This window comes from Nerophis lumbriciformis, linkage group LG01, assembly GCF_033978685.3.
Source record: "Nerophis lumbriciformis linkage group LG01, RoL_Nlum_v2.1, whole genome shotgun sequence".
Lineage (NCBI taxonomy): Eukaryota > Metazoa > Chordata > Actinopteri > Syngnathiformes > Syngnathidae > Nerophis > Nerophis lumbriciformis.
The window spans coordinates 10,169,286-10,190,953 of NC_084548.2; the positions used below are offsets into that span (position 1 = coordinate 10,169,286).

Genomic DNA, 21,668 nt, shown 5'->3' on the forward strand with positions numbered 1-21,668 from the left:
AAGTAGCGACTTGGTATGGTATGGCGTGGCTTGACCTAACAACGGTTGTGTCAAAGCAGTGATGTTTTTCCCCATCCGGTAATCAAACACAAGTCACTTTTTTTAGATGTATAAAGTCCTTTAGGTTTTATTTACACTAACATTTAAAAGCTTTCACACATTTTGGTTTATGTGTTGTTTTTTTGTTGTTTTTTTACCCTGCTTTCACTGATAACGCACAATGGAACATGTTGCAATATCCCCCTGAGAACCAGCTTCCTCTGCAGTAGACTTTCATTTTATTGTCACACTTTCAAAAAAAAAAATGGTGTTGACTCAACTTAACTCAGTCAAAGCAACACGATGACCTGACTGAGTTAACCGAGTATTTTACACTTCACAACATGAGTTAGCATTCGGTCTTATGTAAGATGAACTTGAAAATATTAGTTGAGAGAACTGTAAAATATGTCAGTTCAATATAAACCCCGTTTCCATATGAGTTGGGGAATTGTGTTAGATGTAAATATAAACGGAATACAATGATTTGCAAATCCTTTTCAACCCATATTCAATTGAATGCACTACAAAGACAACATATTTGATGTTCAAACTCAAAATACTTTTTTTTTTTTGCAAATGATAATTAACTTAGAATTTCATGGCTGCAACACGTGACAAAGTCGTTGGGAAAGGGCATGTTCACCAATGTGTTACATGGCCTTTCCTTTTAACAACACTCAGTAAACGTTTGGGAACTGAAGAGACACATTGATTAAGCAGGTGGAATTCTTTCCCATTCTTGCTTGATGTACAGCTTAAGTTGTTCAACAGTCCGGGGGTCTCCGTTGTGGTATTTTAGGCTTCATAATGCGCCACACATTTTCAATGGGAGACAGGTCTGGACTACAGGCAGGCCAGTCTAGTACCCTCACTCTTTTACTATGAAGCCACGTTGATGTAACACGTGGTTTGGCATTGTCTTGCTGAAATAAGCAGGGGTTCCATGGTAACGTTGCTTGGATGGCAACATATGTTGCTCCAAAACCTGTATGTACCTTTCAGCATTAATGGCGCCTTCACAGATGTGTAAGTTACCCATGTCTTGGGCACTAATACACCCCCATACCATCACAGATGCTGGCTTTGCGCCTACAACAATCCGGATGGTTCTTTTCCTCTTTGGTATGGAGGACACGACGTCCACAGTTTCCAAAAACAATTTGAAATGTGGACTCGTCAGACCACAGAACACTTTTCCACTTTGTATCAGTCCATCTTAGATGAGCTCAGGCCCAGCGAAGCCGACGGCGTTTCTGGGTGTTGTTGATAAACGGTTTTTGCCTTGCATAGGAGAGTTTTAACTTGCACTTACAGATGTAGCGACCAACTGTAGTTACTGACAGTGGGTTTCTGAAGTGATCCTGAGCCCATGTGGTGATATCCTTTATACAACACTGATGTCGCTTGTTGATGCAGTACAGCCTGAGGGATTGAAGGTCACGGGCTTAGCTGCTTACGTGCAGTGATTTCTCCAGAATCTCTGAACCCTTTGATGATATTACAGACCGTAGATGGTGAAATCCCTAAATTCCGTGCAATAGCTGGTTGAGAAAGGTTTTTCTTAAACTGTTCAACAATTTGCTCACGCATTTGTTGACAAAGTGGTGACCCTCGCCCCATCCTTGTTTGTGAATGACTGAGCATTTCATGGAATCTACTTTTATACCCAATCATGGCACCCACCTGTTCCCAATTTGCCTGTTCACCTGTGGGATGTTCCAAATAAGTGTTTGATGAGCATTCCTCAACTTTATCAGTATTTATTGCCACCTTTCCCAACTTCTTTGTCACGTGTTGCTGGCATCAAATTCTAAAGTTAATGATTATTTGCAAAAAAAACAAATGTTTATCAGTTTGAACATCAAATATGTTGTCTTTGTAGCATATTCAACTGAATATGGGTTGAAAATGATTTGCAAATCATTGTATTCCGTTTATATTTACATCTAACACAATTTCCCAACTCATATGGAAACGGGGTTTGTACAACTTTGAGTCCAGTTTGCTCAACTTGGTAAATGGTTTGTATTATACCTACACAATCAGTACATATGTTTTCATGTAATGTTCACCGAAAACTACTTGAGTTCTCTTATCAGAACTTTCTGAAGTTAACTGAACTTATTATTGTGGGTTTTTAACGAGTTTCCGCGCTTTTTTGTATTTTCAGTTGTCATAACTCTTATTACTTAGTTGTGATGGGCAATGTGTTCTGTCATGACAATAGTCCCTCTGATTAAAAAAACAAAAACATTTTTAACAGTGCAGTTACACATTTTTTTGGTGGGGGTGGATAGCCCTATGTCCACAAATGTCCACTGCAGAGGACACTGGCTCTCAGCAAGATATACAGTATTATCTCAGGGCGTTCAATCGTTCGCAACTGGACTGCTTGGTTTGTCTTGGAAGTGAGAAATTTGTTGTCAAAATTGGATCTCGAAATGATCGTTCACGCGTTAATTTTCGTCTCGCATTGACTATATACCATGAATTGATTAACGTGGACCCCGACTTAAACAAGTTAAAAAACTTACTCGGGTGTTACCATTTAGTGGTCAATTGTACATAATATGTACTGTACTGTGCAATCTACTAATAAAAGTTTCAATCAATGCAATTCTCTTTTCAACAAGTCAACGCTAAAGAGACTTCAGACTATACAAAAATGCAGCTGCCAGACTTTTGACCGGTGCACCCAGAACAGCCCATATCACCCCCGTTCTATCCAGTCTTCATTGGCTTCCGGTTAAATTCCGCATTGAGTTTAAAGCTTTAGTCCTGACATTCCGTGCGTTGCATGGTGGGGCCCCTCAGTACACCACTGACGTCCTTTGCCCCTACTATTCTGGGCGCAGCCTCCGGTCTTCAAGCCAGGGTCTTCTAAAGATCCCCAAAAATCGTTTTAAAACCTGTGGAGACCTGGCATTCCTGGCTATAGCTCCCAGACTCTGGAACAATTTGCACCAGTCCCTCTGTGATCTTGACAGTGTTGAAACTTTTTAGTAAAGCTTTTAGTTAATGCACCTTTTATCATTTTTAATCCACGTTTTATCCTTTTTATGATGTTGCCCATGTTGTTTTAATTGAATTGTTGTTTTACTTCACCTCTGCATACCTGCCAACTACTCCGGTTTTCCCGTAATTAGTACGGTTTTCATCAACCTATTCCGGGTTACGGTTGCAGTGATAAAAAATACGGTTTTTCATTAATTAAAAAAAAAAAAATTTTTTTTAAATGCGCGAGGCTATTTATAGCACCGCTGCCAAGCACGAGGCCATTGTTTCCAAACGAGCGAACGATCATGGAATCAGCCGGAGAAAAATCGCAAAAGAGTCTTAAACCGAAAAGAAAACTGCAGTCATTCCGTGAAGAATATTCAAAAGCCTATCCGGGAATAATTATCCGTTCCAAAAAGGGTGAAAACTACGCGAATTGCACCTTGTGCAGACAAGATTTTTCGATTGGACACGGAGGAATTAGCGATGTAAAAGACCACGTTGGGACAAAAAAACACAAGTCTAATGCCGTTGCTAGCGATACAATTTGGATTTTAGCCACAAAAAGGTAATGACACCAATGTTATCTATTGGAATTGTTTAGTACTGTTATACTGTTAAAAGTGTTTATACTATTTATGCTTTCAAGTCCAAGTTGAAGAAATCTTGTTAAATGTTGACAGCATAACTACCAAAATACAGAAGTATGTCCTTAATATTTTTGCAGTGCTATTTCTGTTGAAAAGTTAAAATGATTACATTAGAGATGTGATGTGCCACTTTTCAAGTGTCTGATGGCTTAAATTAATTTTCATTAATTTTTCATATTTTGAATTCTTTTGAAAGGCTTACAAAAAAACCTACATTTGAATTGTAATTCCATGCTATTGACAGGACTATTAATTTTAATGAAGTTAGCTTACCATGTTTACAGTATGATAATTGTGATAGAAATGTGAATTTTAGGCACAGAATATTTTTTACAATTGAACAAGGCAGTAGATTATACAAGCTTGGACAGAAAGTTAATAATGACACCAATTTTTTTTTAAATGGAATTGTTTAGTACTGTTTTACCATTTGTTTACTGTAAAAAGTGTTTATACTGTTTATACTTTCAATTAACAAATTGAAGTCTTGTGAAAGGTTGACAGGATAACTGGCATTAACTGTCAAAATAATTTCAAACTATTGAAGTTAGCTTACAGAATAAACATGTCAATCAACCCATATGATTTTTGCTGTAATATTTTTGTTTTGAAAAGTCACTGTGACTGATAGAAAAGTGATGGTTTTAGCAACATTTTAACCTGTCTGAATGCTAATAATCATTTTCCGTCGGGGGGCGAAGCCTGAACCCCCCACCAGGACTTTGTCCTGGACCTACCGGGGCCTGCGGCCCCTGGACCCTGGCTACTAGGTTTTTCTGATTTCAAAAGTTGGCAGGTATGCCTCTGTCTTGTAAAGCGCTTTGTGATTTTATCTGTGAAAAGTGCTTTATAAATCAAATCTGCTTTACTTACTTTACTTTGGAAGACCTTTCGCCGCTCATCCGAGTAGGCTTCATCAGTTTGTGCTCATAGACTTAGATTGGTCAGATCAAGTCCAACGGTTGGTGCCAAAACCCCAAATATTTATTCTCCAAAAACCAGGAGGGTGTGCCTGGGCAAGCATGGTTTCTCCCTATCGTAGTGAGAGAGAAAAACAACTGTTTTAATGCTAACGGGCAATTTATGAATGAGCACGAACTGATGAAACCTACTCGGATGAGTAGAGCAACCAAGCAGTCCAGTTACGAACGATTGAACGCCCTGAGATGACAACGACCTGGATGAATGAGAACCTTCATAGATACAGTATTATTGATGGTTTGGCTTTCATCCATGCACACTGAGGCTCATATTTGAAGGCACTGAGATATGGACACTGTAGACCTTGTATGGTAGTGGTTTCCCAAAATACACTGAGGAGAACTTCACTTATTCATTCATAACCAAGCCCTCTCAGCATATATTCGTATGACTTCTATTTGAGTCATACAGACGTCCTTTGAGCACAAACCAGCTCCTCGTCATGCACCAGCCTCCACATCTTGACGAGCTCCTGAGCGCTCAGTTTGTGCACCACCACGAGGTTCTTGTAAAAGCACGGCTCGCTGTTCATGGGGCTCACCCTGCGCCTGGTGATGCCGAAAGTTCTGAAACCCAAGTGCATCTCCGGGCTCAGACGCAGTCTCTGCAGACACATGCCCAAAAATACGTCGTCTATGGGATACAGCTCCAGGTCCTCGGAGACCACGAAGAGCCTCCTGGCCAGCTGGGAGGACATGAGGAATCCTCCTCCTCCTACGTAAGGAGGGTAGGGCTTATCATAGAGCTCCCTGGGGATGAAGTATTTGCTCTGTCTGTTCCTGATGGGTATGGCTTTGGAGATGGTGTCCCCCACAAACAAAGTGGTCTCCTTGTGCTCCTCCACCTTGAAGCCGATGAGGTCCAGCAGGTTGTTGGTGTTCACAAACACGTCATCGTCTCCTTTGAATATAAACTGGACTCCTGGGCAGTAGATGTTGAACCATTTAAGAAAGTTGACCTCCTTCAGGGTCAAGTTGAAGAACGTGTCCATGAAGTCCCACTGCAGGATGTCCCCGTAGATGCGGTCCTCATACTCGATTAGTTTCTGTAGGTTCTTTGTGTCTTTGCCTACAGCGGGGCTCCCCAAAAGAAAGAGGGTCTTTATGCTCTTACCGTCTACAGTGTGTTCCTTGCCCCAGGTTTTACGCACCGCCTCGCGCCGGTCGTGCTGCTCGATTACAGACTTGACCACCATGAGGAGGTGCACCCCGCCATTTGAGCACTTCTCCGGGTGGTTGATGAGCATCGGGAAGTACCTGCAGTGCCGGTGCAGGACGAACTGGTGAAACCGTGAGTCCAACCTCCGAAACCAGTCCTTGGTCCTCACCGTGGCGTCCTCGCTGCAGTTGAGCACCTGCGCATTCCAGAAAGGGCCGGTCCGGTTGGAGACTCCTCGGAGCGTTGTGTGGTTCAGCCAAGAGTGCTTGGCGGCGGTCTTCTTGAATGAAAAACAGTCTCCACACCAGCCGATGTGTCTCCTATACGTCCCCGTGGCGTCCTTCTCGGGGAGTCTGAGCTTGTGGATCATGAGGAGCGAGGCGAAGAACAGAGAGAGGCTGAGAAGGGGCTTCAGCAGACCGAGCCGCTTTCTCCTGAAAAGGAGCTCCATGGTGCTCAGTGCAGTTGCTGGGGGCTCTCCAACGCTTCACCTTGCTCCATCCTCAAATTCAGCTTCTCCGGCATCGATGTCCCCTCGCATGTGGTCCTCCGCGGCCCCATCGACAAGCTGACACTGACGTGGCCCCAGGGATCCTTGTGGCCATGACGGCACTCACTAAAGGCACAGGTGGGCTTTCAGTCGCGGGGAAAGGATGCACATGCTCCCTCAACTTCTCTGCTCTGCCGTTGCTGACTTACACCTCCTTCATGAGACTCATTCTCCTCCTCCTTTTCCCATCTATCTCCTCCCACCTTCTCATGTTGACGTCTCTTTCTTATAACAGGTGTCACAAATGCACGCATTTTCCTTCAATAAATAACATATTTGGCATTATTAAGGCAAATGTTCAATTTTTGCACATTTTGAGTAAGAGCTTAGATAAACAAACAAAGCCTTGTTTCATTGTAAGGAATAGTCTGCAAAAAAAAAAGTGATATTTCAGCTGGTAAAATTAAATGTTTCTTAAAATTAATAATGCAAAAATGCATTTGAGTGATAAATGTCACATCATAGCAGGTGATAATTGTAAATGCAATGAGCCACTCTGTCTTATTATATGGGAGGCCCTCTATTGCTTTCTAGTGGATAAAATGGAGAATTGCACGTTTTTAAAAGTATTTCACTATGCTAAGCATATTTAGGAATTAAAATAGGGATGTCTGATAATGGCTTTTTTTTTGCCGATATCCGATATTGTCCAACTCTTAATTACCGATACCGATATATACAGACGTGGAATTAACACATTATTATGCCTAATTTGGACAACCAGGTATGGTGAAGATAAGGTCCTTTTTTAATAAAATAAGATCAATAAATTAAAAACATTTTCTTGAATAAAAAAGAAAGTAAAACAATATAAAAACAGTTACATAGAAACTAGTAATGAATGAAAATGAGTAAAATTAACTGTTAAAGGTTAGTACTATTAGTGGACCAGCAGCACGCACAATCATGTGTGCTTACGGACTGTATCCCTTGCAGACTGTATTGATATATATTGATATATAATGTAGGAACCAGAATATTAATAACAGAAAGAAACAACCCTTTTGTGTGAATGAGTGTGAATGGGGGAGGGAGGTTTTTTGGGTTGGTGCACTAATTGTAAGTGTATCTTGTGTTTTTTTATGTTGATTTAATAAAACAAATATGATACCGATAATTTCCGATATTACATTTTAAAGCATTTATTCTAGTTAAGAATGTTATTGTTTGTTTTAAACATGTCAGTGCTTTGTCACAACGTGCAATACAGGGTATTGGTAGAGCAAACAATGCAAACAAAAGTCATTATGAATGTTGAACATGATTAAAAATACAGCATTTTTCAATTGATTATACAAAAATGTATTTGCACAATAATAGGTAAAATAGTTGATAACAGTAGGATGCTTTGAATGCCTCTAGCGTATCCTGGTGGACACACAGGGTACATGGATGTTTCTAAATTGGTGTCAACTAGAGAGATGTCCGATAATATCGGCCTGCCTGCCGATATTATCGGCCGATAAATGCTTTAAAATGTAATATCGGAAATTATCGTTTTTTTTTTTCATTTTTATTTTTTAAAATTAAATCAACATAAAAAACACAAGATACACTTACAATTAGTGCACCAACCCAAAAAACCTCCCTCCCCCATTCATTCACACAAAAGGGTTGTTTCTTTCTGTTATTAATATTCTGGTTCCTACATTATATATCATTATATATCAATACAGTCTGCAAGGGATACAGTCTGTAAGCACACATGATTGTGCGTGCTGCTGGTCCACTAATAGTACTAACCTTTAACAGTTAATTTGACTCATTTTCAGTAATTACTAGTTTCTATGTAACTGTTTTTATATTGTTTTACTTTCTTTTTTATTCAAGAAAATGTTTTTAATTTATTTATCTTATTAATTTTTTTTAAAAGGACCCTATCTTCACCATACCTGGTTGTCCAAATTAGGTTGATATCGGTATTGGTAATTAAAGAGTTGGACAATATCGGAATATCGGCAAAAAGCCATTATCGGACATCCCTAGTGTCAACATTTTACTCACTACTTTATTTTGAAATGACGCCAAGACATGTTCCTTATAAGTCGATGTCATTTTTGCAATATACAGCTTGTACTTAAAAAAAAATGCATTAAATCAATGGAATCAAAAATATAAGAGAAATAGCAAAATATAAATAACGGAACATAAATATAAAAATATCAATGTACAAAAAAAGAACACATAGAAAATAGTTTGACAAAATTGGTAAATAATTAGTGCATTTTTTCCCCCTATTTTAAATACAATTTAAAGTAGTTCTGGAGAGGTTTTAAAAATGTTCATTTATTAATTGTATCGACATGTACTGTACGAGCGACTCGGCGTTCATTTCCGGTATCGGCGTATTACGGCGACGCGTGACGTCACCACGCTGCGGCCTGATCTGAACTACACAGCTGAAAGAAATTGGAGAAAACAACACGGCGCCGAAAAAAAAGAAGCCACGACGTCACGTAGTCGTGTAACAACCAAAGATATCAAGGAGCCAGCTGAAAAAAAATATTGTCTTGTTGGGTAATAAGTTACCACCGATAGATGATACGCAAGGTAAGTGTCTGACTGTGGTGGAGTGTTTTATCGCAAAGCTAAGTCGTTTAAGGTCAACGCTTTGGTTCGCGGTTCTTGCTAGCGGTGTTAGCTTGGGTTTGGGACGTTTGTTATTTAGAATGAAATGTGCTGGGATTAACGTCGCGTTTTAACTGTTAAACGAGTGTAAAGTGTTGTTTAAAATGTTGCGTTTATGTTTGACGAAGGAGAAACATAAGGTAGGCTCGCTTGACAAGATCCACTCACACTAGAGGCTCGGAGATGGTCACTTGACTAGTAGTCATGCTACGTTATTTACGTTGCAACCAATTACGTATATATCATTGATTACGTATATATCAATTATTACGTGTATATAATGTCCACCCGTCCCTTTCTATGCAGTGTGTCCTCATTTGGTGAGCTGGAGCCAATCCAGCTCACTTTGGACTGGTCTCCAGTCACCGGACAAATACAAAGAGCAGACATAATTTGTTAGGTCGTATTATAATTTCATTTGCAGGCCTCGAATTTTAACTTTTTAAGGTCAAGGCAAGTGTTGCCTTAAAGGAGGGCTCATATTTTAGGGCACCAAGGCAAACATTATTTTCTTTCGAGGCAGGAGATATATATATATATATATATATATATATATATATATATATATATATATATATATATATGTATATGTATCCATCCAATTCTACCGCTTATCCCTTTTGGGGGGGTCGCTGGAGCCTATTTTAGCTGCATTCGGGTAGAAGGCGCGGTACACCCTGGACAAGTCGCCACCTCATCACAGGGCCAACACAGATAGACAACATTCACACTCACATTCACACACTTGGACCAATTTTAGTGTTACCAATCAACCTATCCCCTGGTACATGTCTTTGGAGGTGGGAGGGAACCCACGCAATTATCATGCCACATAAACAGTATGATTGGTGTATATATTTATATATATATATATATGTGTCAAGGTTTCTGTGGTTTATCCGTTATACAGTGCTCAATACCAAGGTAGAGCGGAATATACGTTAGGTCAGAAAAAACAGGCTATATCATCCATACAAGCCTGTTTCGCAGGTTTGCCTGTGTTTCTTCTGACCTAACGTGTGTGTGTGTGTGTGTATATATATATATATATATATATATATATATATATGTATGTATGTATGTGTGTGTGTGTGTGTGTGTGTGTGTGTGTGTGTGTGTGTATATATGCACAGTATATCCATCCATTTAGCCTATCTCAGCTGCATTCGGGCGGAAGGTACACCCTTGACAAGTCGCCACCTCATATATATATATATATATATATATATACATACAGGACTGTCTCAGGAAATTGTAATATTGTGATAAAGTTCTTTATTTTCTGTAATGCAATTTAAAAAAACAAAACAAAAATGTCATACATTCTGGATTCATTACACATCAACTGAAATATTGCAAGCCTTTTATTTTAATATTGCTGATTATGGCATACGGCTTAAAAAAACTCAAAAATCCTATCTCAAAAAATTTGAATATTTCCTCAATCAAGTAAAAAAAAACAACAGATTTATAACAGCAAAACAAAATCAAACATTTGAAAATGTCAATTAATGCACTCAGTACTTGGTTGGGAATCCTTTTGCACGGATTACTGCATCAATGCGGCGTGGCATGGAGGCAATCAGCCTGTGGCATTGCTGAGGTGTTATGGATGCCCAGGATGCTTCAATAGAAGCCTTTAGCTCATTTGCATTATTGGGTCTGGTGTCTTTCAGCTTCTTCTTCACAATACCCCAAAAATTCTCTATGGGGTTCAGGTCAGGTCAGGGGAGTTGGCAGGCCAATCGAGGACAATAATGCCATGGTCAGTACACCAGTTACTGGTGGTTTTGGCACTGTGGGCAGGTGCCAGATCATGCTGGAAAATGAAATCATCGTCTCAATAGAGTTTTTCAACAGATGGAAGCATGTAGTGCTCTAAAATCTCTTGGTACACAGCTGCATTGACTCTGGACTAGCTAAAGGCCGCTATTGAAGCATCCTGAGCATCCATAACACCTCAGCAATGCCACAGGCTGATTGCCTCCATGCCACGCCGCATTGATGCAGTAATCCGTGCAAAAAGATTCCCAACCAAGTACTGAGTGCATTCATTGACATTTTCAAATGTTTGATTTTGTTTTGCTGTTATAAATCTTTTTTTTTTTTACTTGGTCTGAGGAAATATTCAAATTTTTTAGATAGGATTTTTGAGTTTTCTTAAGCTGTATGCCATAACCAGCAATATTAAAATAATAAAAGGCTTGCAATATTTCAGTTGATGTGTAATGAATCCATAATGTATGACATTTTTGTTTTTTTAATTGCATTACAGAAAATAAAGAACTTTATCACAATATTCAAATTTTCTGAATACGCACTGCTGATTGGCTGTTACCGCTCTGCGTGCAACCAATCAGATGGTTGTGTGGGTGGGACAATGCTGGGTGCTGTGTAGAGTACTGACAGAGACAAGAGGCAGAAAGCGGAGCAGGTTGTTAAGACTTTAGCTTAGGCGGCTACTTCATATGTTCGTGTGGAAACTTGTTCGGTACACCTCCGAACCGAAACCCCCGTACCGAAACGGTTCAATACAAATAGCGTTCATGTATGAGCTCTAGGGCTGCTAATTATGGCCAAAGTAATAATTAAGATTATTGTTATCAATATTGAAATCATGATTACTGATTGTTAGGTAAAACAGTGTTGGGGTGTGAACGTAATACCATCATCCATCCATCCATTTTCTACCGCTTGTCTCTTTTGGGGTCGCGGGGGGTACTGGAGCCTATCATCGTGTCATTTGTAATGTCTAATAAAAAGACTATACATAAACGTTATCCCTATATTTATAGACAAATATTAGGTTTTTTTAAATTCTTTAATAGCATTAACTTTTCAGCTTTTTGTCATTACATTATGCCTTTATCTCTATTTTTACATTTTGATAGAGTTTTTATTAATTTTTTTAAGTGATGTACATTTATATGTAGATGCTGTATCGGGACAGATCCATTAAGAGTTTGAGCAGAAATATGTCGTATAGGAATTAACTATACACAATAAAACATTAAGAAAATGATGTGTCCCATGAATGATTTTTGAAGTAACACCGTAGTGACATGAAAAAAAGCACAATTGTGTAAAAATGTAAAAACAACCTTCAAAATAAAACACAAAGCAGTTTGGCTAATGAAGATTTAGTCTAATAAACAAGCTTTGTTCTTCTCCAACGCCTCCCTAGTGGTTAAGTACAACAGTTTGGCCAACAAAAAAACCTGGAGTGATCCCTCTCACATCGAATAAACAATCTTCACAGCCTGCATTCAATTCGATGACATGACAAAACGTTTTAGCCAGTATTGATGTTATTTGAACACTGATACAGTTAGCAGTTAAATAAAGGACAAGGGAACATCCCGTCAACAAAATAAAGACTTTATAAACAAGTTGTGACAACGTTCACGGCACATCGCCTGCTGCAAAACTTCAAATAGTTTTCTCCTTCGCTGTATACTTTTAGTGTGGGGAGAAGTGTCTCTAATATTGTCCACACCTGTCTCCATCTAAACACAGCAGTGCGCTCTTAAACGCACGCCGGGAAGCGAGGGAAAATGACGTTAAACCAAGCGCTTGGCTCTGTTTACTCTGAGGGTAAATCTCCCGAGCAAAGTCAGTGTCGTTGGTCCGCCATGATTATCCAGCCAAACACCGCTAGTGTGCATGCGCCTGACTTTGTCTCGCCTAAAATGCATGAATAAATGACGGGTTTTCGGTAATTAAAAAAATAAACGGTATTACTAACTATCGCAAATTATCATTATACCGTTTACTGTTACATCCCTCATCCATTAACAAGTACAAAGTTAAAAGGCGGTCAAGGCATGTTCTTGCCGCAAAAGTTGGTCAATTTTTGGGGCATTGCGGCGAAAGACGAGGGCGGTCGCGACACTTGCCGTAGTTGCCGCTGTAAAATTTGAGCCCTGCATTTGGTCATTAAAACCTGGAATACGGCTTAATATTATGAATGCTGATTGAAGTTGTCTCATCAGATGCCTGGTCAACTCAACAAGGTGGTGATGCACAGAAAGAGGAAGAGTGTCTCTGAGCCCAAAAACTCCAAAAAGGTTTGTTCTCTTTGCAATAAAAAGTGAAACACACAACTTTTTTTTTTTTTTAAATCTGCACCCCCATTCAGTGAATGTCTTTTAAACGTCTACTATTGTGAATTAATTTTTAAATTTTTTTTTATGACAATATTCCTTGGGCCTTTTGGGGGAAGTAGGGCTGCCCGATTTTGAGAAAAAAGTTAATTGCGATTTTTATATTTTATACATAAAATGCATAACACTTGAGACAATAACAGGACATGTTACTTTTAGACTGTCAATCAACATATTTTTATCTGAAAGATGCTGTTTGCAACTTCCTCACAGTAACATTTTAAAAGCAAAATATATACAAGAACACTACTGGCCGGCTAGCTTATGTTACCAATTTGTTTGACAATTATATTTTTCACAATTAAAAAGTTTGTCATAAAACGGTTTATCGGCCAGAATAAAATGATTAGTGGGTGCGGCTGTCACTCACCCGGTCGCATCAACACATACACACAGGGAGTGCGTGCACACATACAAAAGCAGTCCAAAAGAAGTAATGAACAATCTGCAGTTATGTTGTTGTTATAATAGTTGATACATTCAATGACAGCTAATGCTAGCTACTCAAATCACTAATATTAGCTAACAACACCTAAACGGAACGCACGTGCAGATGTTACGTACGTACGCAATTAGTCATTACGTACGAGAAGATGTAAGAGGGTGGGATGTACTGTGTAAAATACATTGGAAAGTTGGCAACCTCTAGGCATGTGTAAATATTGCAAACAGCCCCTTAAAGTGCCACACACAACAATATGCACTAGTTTACTTGAAAAAAAAATTTGAGCTTTTGTCCAAACCATGCTCCTAAACTGAACAAATACTTGAAAAAAACTAGTCCTTATTGTAATCATAATATAATAATGCAAGTAACTAAATAGCGCTATTGATAATGAACAATACCAATACTTTACCTTTATAATCAACAATACAGTTGTTCAAATGCAACAATACATATACGTAATGATAACTTGAGATACGAAAGAATGCAGAAAAATGGAGGGGGTGAAAGAGAAGCAACCTACATTAACCTTGTAGATTGTTATAGTAACAATAGGTTAAGTTTTGTCCGTGTGCCATGTGTTATACCCAGTTTACTCTAGGGCAACAACGTTAATATATGATGAAACGTGGTTATGTGCATGAATGTAAGTATGCATATGTACTTGTATATGTACAGAATGTGTATATGTGTTTGTACAGTGAGTGTATATGTACAGTATGTGTATGTGTATGTTTGATAAATGATCTACATATACTCAGTATGCATGTCAGGTGATTTGAAAAACAATATATACAAAAAATGGGGGGGTACATACACTATGTACATGACACTATGTTCATGACTATGCACATGTTGACTCCAAGAGTGCAAAACAGAATGAGAAAATATATATACACTATAACCACATAATTATATATACACTATAACCACATATAAATATAAATACACTATAACCACATATAAATATATATACACTATAACCACATATAAATATAAATACACTATAACCACATATAAATATAAATACACTATAACCACATATAAATATATATACACTATAACCACATATAAATATAAATACACTATAACCACATATAAATATATATACACTATAACCACATATAAATATATATACACTATAACACATATAAATAATATATACACTATAACCACATATAAATATAAATACACTATAACCACATATAAATATATATACACTATAACCACATATAAATATAAATACACTATAACCACATATAAATATATATACACTATAACCACATATAAATAATATATACACTATAACCACATATAAACCTGCTTGATGCTTTGGAAAGTTGCTGGGGATCAATTTTGGTTCAGATCATGTAAAGGTGGAGCTGAGCCATGATTTTATGGCAGTTTTCAAATTTAGTAGGGAAGTTCGAATTTTAAGGTCTGTTGGTAGTGCACTCCACTGTGTGGTGGCAAAATAGTAGAATGCATTTTTTTCCCATGAGAGTCTTGAATTTGGGGGGGACAAGATATCATGTACATGATACCTTCTTTGACCGACTCCTAGTTAAATGAGCCCGCCCTGCATCTTAAAATAAACCTGGAATCTCTGCAAATTATATTTAGGTCAGTTCCAGACCGTGGATATGAAGGTTTGATCATCTTATTTTTCTTCAGCTAATAAAGTTAAGTTAAAGTTAAAGTACCAATGATTGTCACACACACACTAGGTGTGGCGAGATTATTCTCTGCATTTGACCCATCACCCTTGATCACCCCCTGGGAGGTGAGGGGAGCAGTGGGCAGCAGCGGTGGCCGCGCCCGGGAATCATTTTGGTGATTTAACCCCCAATTCCAACACTTGATGCTGAGTGCCAAGCAGGGAGGTAATGGGTCCCATTTTTATAGTCTTTGGTATGACTCGGCCGGGGTTTGAACTCACAACCTACCGATCTCAGGGCGGACACTCTAACCACTAGGCCACTGAGTAGGCTAGTGGTTGGCTACAGACACAGAAACTGAGCGTGTTCCAGTTAAGCAATTTAAATGTAAAAAGGGCAAGTTTTCCCAACACTCAAGTACACTATTTGTGGAACTTCTTAGGTTTATTTAACATACTTAAAAATAGTATTATATGTGACATTTTAAAGTTGACAAAATTGATGACTAAATTTGCATCAACTTTCCATTCTTGTTCTTCACTATGTCACAGGTTTCTGTCCCCAGGAGGAAATGTGTGAAAAGTCCAAAGGCGCTCTGTGAAGCGGAGAGCAGCTCGGTGGCCAGCGCTAAAAGCAAAGCGGCCGGCGACACATCAAAGAGACTGTCTCACATCAGCTGTGAGTGCCTCCTGTCTGCAGGCAGACAGCGATGCTCTGCGTCTCCTCTGTTGGACGGGCAGGATGGCAAAGAAAACGACATGCGGACCAGCCCCTTTTTGGAGACCTGCGCATGGTACGGTGTACAGGACATGCGTGGTCCTGATAACATGGAGTGCCAAGAATCGGACAAAAACGTGTTTCCTGATGATGACAGCAACCAGATTCTTCCTGTGGAACAGTTTTTCGGAAATCTGGATGAGTTACAGGTAAGCCAAAAAGCTCAGTTGTCAGAAAGTCATTATCGATAGTTTAATGATTTATTAAGATTGTGTTTACCAATGTGTACACTTTAAAGAAAAACCTCTGTGAGCTGTAGTGACTTACTCGATGGACATTTGTCTGTTTGGTCAACCTGGCCGTGGACGTTTTTTTCCAGTTGATTTTGGGTATGCACTCCATTTCTGTCGGTATAACTTTGCTCCAAGCGCCACATTTACAGTCAGGTCACGCCAGTCATGACTCTCCCGGCTTGCATCTGCTCGCTAAGCTTCTATAATTAGCAGTTCATCCTCTGTATATTCAGCTTCAAAAAGATAAGGTTGGGAATCCTCATTTTCCAAAAATAGCTATCTTCTTTGCGTTTGTTGCCGGAAGTAGGAAGTCAAGTCAATCAAAATGTATTTAAATAGTCCTTAATCACAAGTGCCTCAAAGGGCTTCACAAACCACAACGGCATTCTCAGATCTTAACTTACATCCAGGCAAGAGAAAAAACTCAACCCAATTGGAACAATAAGAAACTTGGGGAGGAATGCTATGGATGCCAAGTGGGTACAGTTTATAATGTGAGAGTCCAGTCCATAGGGAATCCATTTGCATGTACACAAGTCGGCAGCGCAGAGACGTCACCAACTGATGCATAGAGGAGTGGTCCACACGTGGTCCGGACTTGGAAACTAATCCATGGCCACTTGATAACCTCGCCACGCAGGAGAGGGGGGCTGAGTAGAAAAGAGAAGCGGCAAGTCAACTGGTCTAAAAAAGAGGTATATTTAAAGGTTAGAGTATATAAATGAGTTTTAAGATGGGACTTAAATGCTTCTACTGAGGTAGCATCTAAAACTGTTATTGGTAGGGCATTCCGGAGTACTGGAAAACGCTCCAGAGCCAGCAGACTTTTTTGGGCTCTTGGAATCACTAATAAGCCGGAGTTCTTATAACACAGATTTCTGGCCTGGACATATGGTACAATACAATCAGCAAGATAGGATGGAGCTAGACCGTTTAGTGTGTTATACGTAAGTATTAAAACCTTAAAGTTGCATCTTAAGTGCACAGGAAGCCAGTGAAGGTGAGCCAGTATAGGCGTAATTTGATCAAACTTTCTTGTCCTTGTCATAAGTCTAACAGCCTTTGAGCTTGGTTCAAAGAAAGTTTAAATTCCCATTTGATTTGTATTGGTTAACTAGTAATGCTGTTTGTCCCGGTAGGATTTTCCTCAAAGAACATCAGCGACGACTTCTCGTCATCAGAGAAGGCACAGGCGGCGCCATTATTACGCTCTGGAAGACAGCGATGAAGAGCAGCAGCAAGAGGCAGAGGCAGGCCTCAGCAGTACACAGCAAGAGGATACTTTGTGACGGCGTTTTACTTTCTGCACTCAGAAACCTTTCAGCGCTTAGCTTGAAAAAAAAAAAAAGTGTATAAAGCAGCCAAATGAAACTTATGAGAAGTCCAGTCAGCCTATCACAAGCACCAAGGTAATGTGAGGATTCCTTTTTGTTTTTGATGCTTATGCCGAAAGATAAGCATACCTCACACTTCTGACTTTGTCACATCGGTGGGGAGGCCAACACCACTCAAGACAATCACTTCCAACACAAGCCAGCATTGCATGAATGTCTTTAGAGAGCGTGCTGCCAGTTGGAACACAGCCTGTGTCCATAGTGATCACATTATTTTTCAACATTTTACTGCTACCACATATCATACAACTATTTATGAATGCCTTTATGCCCACTCAAGGCCTGGTTTGGAGGTGACAATGAACACGCTTATGCCATTTAAAAACCACAAGGGGAGCGTGTAACGAGATCCAGTGGTACAAGAGCTGTGTCAAACATCCTGCCTTCACACAGATGCTCAGTCTTACACCTATGAATCTTTTTTTTTTTCTTTCTTGCAAATATATTTTATTGAATTTTACAGTTGAAATCACATTTGACAATCACACTTCACTCACTCAGACCCTTCATACATGCACACATCCACACTCACATGCACGCTTGAGGAGAGAAGGTGCACTTGGGCTTTAACAACTCAAGGTTTACAGTATAGACATTAGGAAAAAGTACCCAGATATTGCACCGTATTTTTCCGAGTATAAGTCGCTCCGGAGTATAAGTCGCACCGGCCGAAAATGCATAATAAAGAAGGAAAAAAACATATAAGTCGCATTTTTTAGGGAAATGTATTTGATAAAATCCAACACCAAGAATAGACATTTGAAAGGCAATTTAAAATAAATAAAGAATAGTGAACAACAGGCTGAATAAGTGTACGTTATATGAGGCATAAATAACCAACTGAGAACGTGCCTGGTATGTTAACGTAACATATTATGGTAAGAGTCATTCAAATAACTATAACATATAGAACATGCTATACGTTTACCAAACAATCTGTCAGTCGTAATCGCTAAATCCCAAGAAATCTTATACGTCTAGTCTCTTACGTGAATGAGCTAAATAATATTATTTGATATTTTACGGTAATGTGTTAATAATTTCACACATAAGTCGCTCCTGAGTATAACCCGGCCAAACTATGAAAAAAAACTGCGACTTATAGTCCGAAAAATACGGTATATATCCATCCATCATGCACTGGCTCAGGATCAGCAGACAATCCAGACCATAGCAAGATGGATGAATATTCCTCGAAATCAAGGATCGTCAGGAAGTGATCACTACATTAGCTCCCGGGCACCTCTCCACCGTTCACTCTTAAAAAAGAAGTGTCACATTTTCGTGGCTTGATCAGATGCAAAAAAAATATTTAAAAAAAAAATCGCAAAATAAAAAGCAAATAAACCGTGACTAAATCATATCAAAAGTGACACAAAAAAGCAATGGTAGTGTGGAAACAATACAAAAAAAAATAACGATAATAAAAAAGGAATAAACTACTAAAAAGATATTACTTTTTTTTTTATGTCTATAAGTTATGATTCAATATGTCAGTAAAGGCTTCCAGGTTAGTTCCCATTTATTCATATTTGTAGACTTATGGTTTTAATCTACATTTAACGCACTTCCTTGTGGTCTGGATAATATGGACTGCTAATATGCTTTGGTGTACATTTTCCTCCACCGTCACTTTTGTAACCTCCATTTTGAGTTAGTCTGCAAAGTGTGAAGGTGTTCTCTTGGCTGCAAATACCCCCCAAACTCCACCTCCAAAAGTGTCAAGATGTATCTTTTGAAAATATAGTTAGGGGTGTTGTTCATCCTCAAGATATATATCAAACTACATTTTCAAAAGATACATTTTGATACTGGTGAATGTATATACTGCTTTGGTACATTTTTGACCATGTTTGGAAAAAAGAAATAGGGGTGATGTTCATCTTCAATATATATATTTGTTTTTTCCAGACATGGGCGAAAATTTACCCAAGCAGTTATGTAAATTCACCGGTCACAACATTAGGTACACATGCCCACTTAACAATTGACAGAGCGTCATTACAAAAAGCTGCTTTTACCATTATTTATCTCACAGTATTAATGTGCGCATGCCACAACTAGATGAAAATACTAGCTTTTGTTTCCTTAAGTCGTAATGTCACTCATTTTCTGTCTGCGTTTAGCAGCTCACCTAATTTCATTGTGGCCCATCTTGACAAAAAAACATCCTGTGTAAAATGTTGTGGACAAAAACACGGAATGATTTATTCTATATACCGGTACATCGGAGCAGGCGGGAGGGCATAATATAAGGGATGACCCTCGGCAAGTGGGCGCCTTCATGGCCAACACTATGTATGTGGTTGACCACTTATGTACATCCGTCAATCTGTGATGTCACAAATGGCCCACTTTTTTTTTTAAATTGAAAATTGTTCAGCGACATTCAAAACTGCGTGCAAGCTCACACCCAAATTCATGAACCTTATGACTACTGTGGACTCTTTGACATTGTTTAACATGATTTTCCAACATTGTAACATAAAAAAAATCATATGTTCCCTTTAATGTTTATTATTGAGGTGTGCCATAGAACAGCACTACCACATAGACTTACATTTAATGTTGCTTTTTAAGGTATTCACCATAATACTGTTGTCAGGAAATGCAATGCAGTTCTAAACCACACAGCCTGGGGAAAAAATCAATACCTTAAAACTGAGAATGTTCTTTTTGAAGGCAGCATATTTGTTACAGCGGTACATAATACATTATCTCTATGTACACAACACAGATTACACTGTAATTTGAACACATTTATAATTTAGACCTGAGACAAAACCAAATTAAACTACAAACCCCGTTTCCATATGAGTTGGGAAATTGTGTTAGATGTAAATCTAAACGGAATACAATGATTTGCAAATCCTTTTCAACCCATATTCAATTGAATGCACTACAAAGACAAGATATTTGATGTTCAAACTCATAAACTTTATTTATTTTTTTTTGCAAATAATTAACTTAGAATTTCATGGCTGCAACACGTGCCAAAGCAGTTGGGAAAGGGCATGTTCACCACTGTGTTACATGGCCTTTCCCTTTAACAACACTCCGTAAACGTTTGGGAACTGAGGAGACACATTTTTGAAGCTTTTCAGGTGGAATTCTTTCCCATTCTTGCTTGATGTACAGCTTAAGTTGTTCAACAGTCCGGGGGTCTCCCTTGTGGTATTTTAGGCTTCATAATACGCCACACATTTTCAATGGGAGACAGGTCTGGACTACAGTACCTGCACTCTTTTACTATGAAGCCACATTGATGTGGCTTGGCATTGTCTTGCTGAAATAAGCAGGGGCGTCCATGGTTACGTTGCTTGGATGGCAACATATGTTGCTCCAAAACCTGTATGTACCTTTCAGCATTAATGGCGCCTTCACAGATGTGTAAGTTACCCATGTCTTGGGCACTAATACAGCCCCATACCATCACAGATGCTGGCTTTTCAACTTTGCGCCTATAACAATCCGGTTGGTTCTTTTCCTCTTTGGTCCGGAGGACACAACATCCACAGTTTCCAAAAACAATTTGAAATGTGGACTCGTCAGACCACAGAACACTTTTCCACTTTGTATCAGTCCATCTTAGATGAGCTCAGGCGCAGCGAAGCCGACGGCGTTTCTGGGTGTTGTTGATAAATGGTTTTCGCCTTGCATAGGAGAATTTTAACTTGCACTTACAGATGTAGCGACCAACTGTAGTTACTGACAGTGGGTTTCTGAAGTGTTCCTGAGCCAATGTGGTGATATCCTTTACACACTGATGTCGCTTGTTGATGCAGTACAGCCTGAGGGATCGAAGGTCACGGGCTTAGCTGCTTACGTGCAGTGATTTCTCCAGATTCTCTGAACCCTTTGATGATATTACGGACCGTAGATGGTGAAATCCCTAAATTCCTTGCAATAGCTGGTTGAGAAAGGTTTTTCTTAAACTGTTCAACAATTTGCTCACGCATTTGTTGACAAAGTGGTGACCCTCGCCCCATCCT

At 39.0% G+C, this 21,668-nt stretch overlaps 2 protein-coding genes across 2 annotated transcripts; one reads left to right on the top strand and one right to left on the bottom strand.

Annotated features, from left to right (window-relative positions):
* Window positions 1-5,073: 5,073 nt before the first annotated feature.
* Window positions 5,074-6,282, bottom strand: b3gnt7l (UDP-GlcNAc:betaGal beta-1,3-N-acetylglucosaminyltransferase 7, like). The gene has a single exon (XM_061974632.1). It carries the CDS (start codon window positions 6,277-6,279, stop codon window positions 5,074-5,076), a length of 1,206 nt encoding a protein of 401 aa, XP_061830616.1. The 5' UTR covers window positions 6,280-6,282.
* A 2,457-nt stretch (window positions 6,283-8,739) lies between these two features.
* Window positions 8,740-18,739, top strand: lg01h1orf174 (linkage group 01 C1orf174 homolog). Its single transcript, XM_061974621.1, has 4 exons — window positions 8,740-8,928; window positions 12,999-13,073; window positions 15,824-16,198; window positions 17,422-18,739. Exons 1-4 carry the CDS (start codon window positions 8,917-8,919, stop codon window positions 17,569-17,571), a joined length of 612 nt encoding a protein of 203 aa, XP_061830605.1. The 5' UTR covers window positions 8,740-8,916; the 3' UTR covers window positions 17,572-18,739.
* The last annotated feature ends 2,929 nt before the right edge of the window (window positions 18,740-21,668 follow it).

Bases quoted from the DNA above. Each gene is read 5' to 3' on its own strand.
- b3gnt7l (XM_061974632.1), bottom strand. From the start codon at position 6,279: ATGGAGCTCCTTTTCAGGAGAAAGCGGCTCGGTCTGCTGAAGCCCCTT.
- lg01h1orf174 (XM_061974621.1), top strand. The intron at 13,074-15,823 runs GTTTGTTCTCTT...ACTATGTCACAG, and splicing joins AGCCCAAAAACTCCAAAAAG to GTTTCTGTCCCCAGGAGGAA. The intron at 16,199-17,421 runs GTAAGCCAAAAA...TTGTCCCGGTAG, and splicing joins GAAATCTGGATGAGTTACAG to GATTTTCCTCAAAGAACATC.